Source organism: Tupaia chinensis, unplaced genomic scaffold (genome assembly GCF_000334495.1).
Source record: "Tupaia chinensis unplaced genomic scaffold, TupChi_1.0 Scaffold138060_1, whole genome shotgun sequence".
Lineage (NCBI taxonomy): Eukaryota > Metazoa > Chordata > Mammalia > Scandentia > Tupaiidae > Tupaia > Tupaia belangeri.
The window spans coordinates 1,972,651-1,978,272 of record NW_006197961.1 but is presented as its reverse complement, the minus strand read 5'-3'; the positions used below and the strand labels follow the sequence as shown (position 1 = coordinate 1,978,272).

At 50.3% G+C, this 5,622-nt stretch overlaps 1 protein-coding gene and 1 long non-coding RNA gene across 2 annotated transcripts in view; both read left to right on the top strand.

The window, feature by feature from the left end:
- Window positions 1-2,851, top strand: part of DNAJB1 (DnaJ heat shock protein family (Hsp40) member B1) — a gene marked incomplete at its 5' end in the record, with an annotated part of 3,778 nt that extends 927 nt beyond the window's left edge. Inside the window, 2 exon segments of the mRNA XM_006161018.2 lie at window positions 917-1,491; window positions 2,458-2,851. Coding sequence (XP_006161080.2) covers window positions 917-1,491; window positions 2,458-2,688 — 806 coding nt within the window.
- Window positions 2,852-2,918: 67 nt separating this feature from the next.
- LOC106736293 (uncharacterized) lies at window positions 2,919-3,875 on the top strand. The gene is made up of 2 exons (XR_001371327.1): window positions 2,919-3,267; window positions 3,629-3,875. It is a non-coding gene; the product is annotated as an uncharacterized LOC106736293 (long non-coding RNA).
- The last annotated feature ends 1,747 nt before the right edge of the window (window positions 3,876-5,622 follow it).

Below are 5,622 nucleotides of genomic sequence, written 5' to 3'. Positions count from 1 at the left end.
AGACAGTATGAAAATGTTCCGCGTTTTTTATTTTTTGACATTGAAAAAAATTTTTTTTCTCTCTACTGTCTCCACCCATCACTAAATCTAGAGTTGTCATTGAAAGGTGATCCTGGGTCCTACGTTTTGTATCCGATCTTTTCTCCTTTTTATTCTTTTTTTTTTAAGAGAGATTTTTGCTATAGGGTGCATGTTCTCTCCAGAGAGAGAGACAGAGAGACCGGACAGCGAGAACTCGCTCCCTTGGGGAGAGGGGTGGCCACGCTGCAGTCCTTCTTTCTCCTCTCTGGATTTTGGGCACACACGCACATGTGCCAAGTGTGAGTTTAAGCCGCTAGCTAGGTCCAGGACTCGAACCACCGTTGACAGCGTGGGAGTCAAGCAGATGTGTCTGCTAGTCCCTCTTTCTTTCTTTTTTTTTTTTTGTTTTGTTTTTAGAATTATTTATTCAATTTTATTTATCATTACTATTAGTTTTCAATTTACTATAGAGCACATGGGCTCACCAGAGAGAGAGAGAAAGCAGTCATGTCAGGGACTCAAACCATGGTTGGCCATGTGAGAGTCCAGTGCCTTAACCACCATGCCACCTGCTGGCCCTATCAGATCTCTTCATGAAGGCTTTGTAAAGTTGCAGGATGCTGGGGCAGGGAGTGACAGGGCCTGGAAAGCACCCAGAGGTGGCTATCTCTAATCCTGACCCGTTTGTCACTCTCATGCCATGCTGAAGTACCTGTGTATGGGGTAGGGGGAGTTTCTATCTCTCTTGCTACTGTGGGAGTTAAAAGCTCGGGGTTCTTTGCTTCTTCCCGAGAACCCCCAAAAATTGTCTCCCCCCAGGACCCCCACGCTTTCCTTCCTTCCTTAAGAATAGCGCCTGGCCAGCCATCTGACCTCTTTGAGTTTTGCCTTTCAGGACTGAAGGGCGGCGGCCCCAGTGGCGGCAGCAGCGGCGGTGCTAACGGTAACACTTTCAGCTACACGTTCCATGGGGACCCTCACGCCATGTTCGCGGAGTTTTTCGGTGGCAGGAATCCCTTCGACACCTTTTTTGGGCAGCGGAACGGGGAGGAAGGCATGGACATCGATGACCCGTTCTCTGGCTTCCCCATGGGAATGAGTGGTTTCACCAACTTTGGACGCACCCGCCCTGCCCAGGAGCCCACCCGCAAGAAGCAAGATCCCCCCGTCACCCACGACCTCCGGGTCTCCCTTGAAGAGATCTACAGCGGCTGTACCAAGAAAATGAAAATCTCCCACAAGCGGCTGAACCCCGACGGAAAGAGCATTCGAAATGAAGACAAGATCTTGACCATCGAAGTGAAGAGGGGGTGGAAAGAAGGGACCAAAATCACCTTCCCCAAAGAAGGGGACCAGACCTCCAACAACATTCCAGCCGACATAGTCTTTGTTTTAAAGGACAAGCCCCACAATATCTTTAAGAGAGACGGCTCTGATGTCATCTATCCTGCCAGGATCAGCCTTCGCGAGGTAAGAGGCTAGGTGGGGCGGTATCTTAAAGGATTCTTTTATTTAATTTCATTGATTGGCATTTATTTATCTATAATTTGATCTAAGAGACAGAGTGAGAGAGGAGAAAGCTGTCAGGTCCAGGACTCGAACTGCAGTCAGCCATGTGGGAATCCAGCGCCTTAACTGTCACACCACCTGCCAGTCTCTGGGACAGTGTCTGGAGGGAAGGTGGTCACTTGTTTATGGGGGGTGTTGTTTGTTTGCTATTTCATTTTATTTATTCATTCACTTATCTTAATTTGACCAGAGAAAGACAGACATACAGAGAGAAGGAAAGGAGAAAGCAAGCCACCAGGTCCAGGACTTGAACCGTGGTCAGCCATGTGGGAATTCCAGCATTTTAACCACCACACCACCTGCTAGCCCTATTTTATTATTTTAATTTGCTATAGGGCATGTGTGCTCATGACAGAGGTAGAGGGAGAGAGAGAGTGAGCAAGCTGCCAGGTCCAGGACTCGAACCGTAGTAGGTGATGTGAGTGTCCAGCACCTTAACCACCAAGCCACCTGCTGGGCCCCTGCTTGTTTAAATAGTTTGGAATCTGCCAGACAAATGTTTCTTGGGGTAACAGTGAACAAGACTGAGCAGAGCTCTGTTCCTCTAGAATGTCTATGCTGGAGACCTGGGTAGATTCGGGGGCGGGGCCTTAGCTGCAGAGGCCTACCCAGTCTTACCCTATACCAGCGACTGGCAAGAGTTAAGCTTCTTTTTAAGCTTCTTTTTTTTTTAAATTTATTTCATTTTATTTAGTGGTACTAGTAGTAGTATTCGATTTGAGCAGAGAGAAGGAGAGTAAGAAAGCAAGCTGCCAGGTCCAGGACTTGAACCACAGTCAGCCGTATGATGAGAGTTCAGCACCTTAACCACCTGCCAGTCCCAACCTAAGCTCTCTCTGATCTAATGCTGTCCCTTTGCTTCTCAAGGCTCTGTGTGGCTGTACGGTGAATGTCCCCACTCTGGACGGCAGGACCATACCTGTAGTATTCAAGGATGTCATCAGGCCCGGCATGAGGCGAAAAGTCCCTGGAGAAGGCCTCCCCCTCCCCAAAACCCCCGAGAAACGCGGAGATCTCATTATCGAGTTCGAAGTGGTCTTTCCCGAAAGGATTCCCCAGACATCCAGAACCGTACTGGAGCAGGTTCTTCCGATATAGTCACCTGCGCTTCCCAAGGACTGACCAGGGACCTTTCCAGAGCTCAAGGATTTCCGGACCATTCTACCAGTTGTGGACCATGAGAAGGGCGGGAGGGCCCAGGGAGGGCTTTCATAATGCTGAATGTTTTCCAGAGAATATATTACAATCTTTCAAAGTCGTGCGCCAGACTTCAGTGGTTTTTTGAGCGAGAGGGCTGCAGGTGGTGGGAACAGCAAGAAGAGTCCCGCCCCGCCGGGTCCTGCAGCCCTCCTGGGATGGGCCCACAACCTCCTCTTCCTCTAGTCCCTGTCTGGGGGCGAGAGGACCTGCAGCTGGACCCGGTCCCTGTATGGCCCCTTCACTTCCAGTTGTCTTGGTCGCCAGACCCTGTGCCCGCCTGGGTCTCTACTCTGTGATCAGTCCGTGTATCACTCTGTATCTGTTCTCCCACGTCTCGTTCTTTGTCTGGAGAAAGCCGTCACCCACTCCTTTGGCCATCTCATTTTGAGAACCCGAGCGTTCTGCGACACTGCCCAGCCGGCACCCACCAGCAATACCTCTTGTCCCGGCAGGACCAAGGGAGCCGGCCTCCAATGGGTGAGTCTCGCACCTGCCTCCTACTCAAGAGTCTGGGACCCTGGCCCAAGCTGGGGGGGACTCTCCCGACTGACCTCTGCCTCTGGGGAAGCCTCTCTGCGCTCCCTTCTGGGGCCCACTCGTTTCTTGCCTGTAAGGCAGTTTTTCAGCTTACCAGGGGCCCAGGTCTGTTTGTTTTTTGTTTTGTTGTTTTGTTTTGTTTTTATTTTTTTCATGGACTCTGGACTCTTTCAAAGGGATCTGATCCTTTTGAATTTTGCACAGGCCTAGATACAATCCCTTTTGATAAAAGGGTCTTTGCTTCTGATGACAGGAGCACAGTGGAACATCTGTATATATGTTTTTATAATTCCGTGTACAGTCGGTGCGCCCTCGGAACAAAACCAGACCCCAGCCGCCCCCCACTCCGTGTAGGAAGGACCGCAGTGAAATTGAGAAGAAACCTTGGGAGTGGGCGACGTTGGAACCAATGTCTTGTCTCCTGGAGGCCAGTCCGGTGCTCAGACCTTTAGACTTCTTGTTGTTAAGTTGCCACTGCCGATTGGAGACCAAGTGTGTGACTTGTCAATTCGCAGTGAGACAGCATTAAAGACTGATGCCAAACCTCAGGGGAGCAGTCCCGCGACTCTGTTTGAGGGTTCTACTGGGGTGGTTTGGGGGTGGGTGGGCTCTTCTCCAAAGGCAAGAGGGTGGGGTGGGCGGGTGGCAGGAATACTCTGCAGGGGCAAGATAAGGCTCCCTTCGCGGCCTACTCTTGGGCTTGCTTATTTATGTCACTTTTTATGTGTTTTTATTTGTTAGGAGAGATTTTTGCTGTAAGGCGTGTGTGCTTGCTAGAGAGACAAAAAACAAGAAATTATCCCCCAAGGAGAATGGCCATGCTGCATTCCCTTCTCCATTCTCCTCTATGGATCTTGCGCACACACACACACACACACACACACACACGTGCACCCAGTGTGAGTTTGAAGCCACTGGGTCCAGGATTCGAACCACGGTCAACTCTGTGGGAGTCCAGCGATATAACCATTACACCATCTGCTGGTTCCATCGCTTTTTTTTTTTTTAATTCTGTATGGGGACCAGCAGTTGGCATAATGGCTATGTTGCTGGACTCTCACATAGTCAACCATGGTTTGAGTCCCGGACCCAGTGGCTTAAACTCACGCCGGGCACATGTGCATGTGTGCCCAAGATCCCGAGAGGAGAATCAAGGAGAAGGGATTGCGGTGTAGCCATCCCCCTGGTGGGAAATTTCCCATTTTCTGTCTCTCTCTCTCTCTCTGGCGTGTGCATGCACCCTATAGCAAAAACCTCCCCCACCCCACCCCCCAAAAAAAGATACTGTGTGCACATGCCCCATGGGTGTGGGACACCCTCCACACGGTCTGGTTCTACCACATCCCCTTCCTGTAGACCTCCAGGCTGTTGGCTCTTGAGCCTGTGATGCAGGGACAGTATGTCTCACACCAACCAAGCCTGGGACTTGAACCACATTCACCTGGGGGGATCCAGTTACTGCTGTACCACAGCGCCAGCCCCCGAGCTTATTAATCAGTGAATATTGGGGTTAAACTAAGGAAGGGGGGGCCTGCCGTTGCCTAGTTCCTCTTCCTGGCTTCCGGGGTTCTTGACCTCCTCAGGGGAACTAGTTAACGGGCTAAGGGGAGCTGCATGGACGCCCTCTTAATTCCATCCCTCCTCTCCTGCTGGAACAGTCTGGGTGTCAGGCCAGCCTGGCCAAACCAGGGCTGGAATTCTCAAGACCTGGGAGCCAGCCCAGAGCTGGCCCTGCCCTGGGAAGACCCATTTCCTGCTCGGGCTCCAAGCAGTCACTAAAGCTAGCTTTCACTTTGACTTTTTTTTAAGGAACTGGTTTTATTATAAGGTAAGTAATTACACAGGCTTCAAACAATGTATTGCTCCTTTGCTACAAAATGTTTTCAAGTAAAAACACTATACTCAGTCTAAGAGTTGCTTTCTCTTCTCATTATAACAATTTAAGCACTGACAGTCGTGGTGGCTCTGTGCAAGAGATCTGTCATAAGAATGTCCCACATACATTTTATTTAAACTGATGCCTTTTTGGGACCAGCAGTTAGCGTAATGGCTGTGTCGCTGGACTCCCATGTAGTTGACCACAGTTCGAGTCCCGGACCTGGTAGCTTAAACTCACACTGGACATGTGTGCGTGCATGCCCAAGATCCCGAGAGGAGAAGGGATTGCGGCGTGGCCATCCCCCCTGGGGGGTGATTTCTTGCTTTCTGTCTGTCTGTCTGGAGAGCACACGCGCCCTATGGCAAAAACCTCCCTTAAAAAAAAAAAAAAAAAAAGCCTTTTTTTTTTTTGACAGA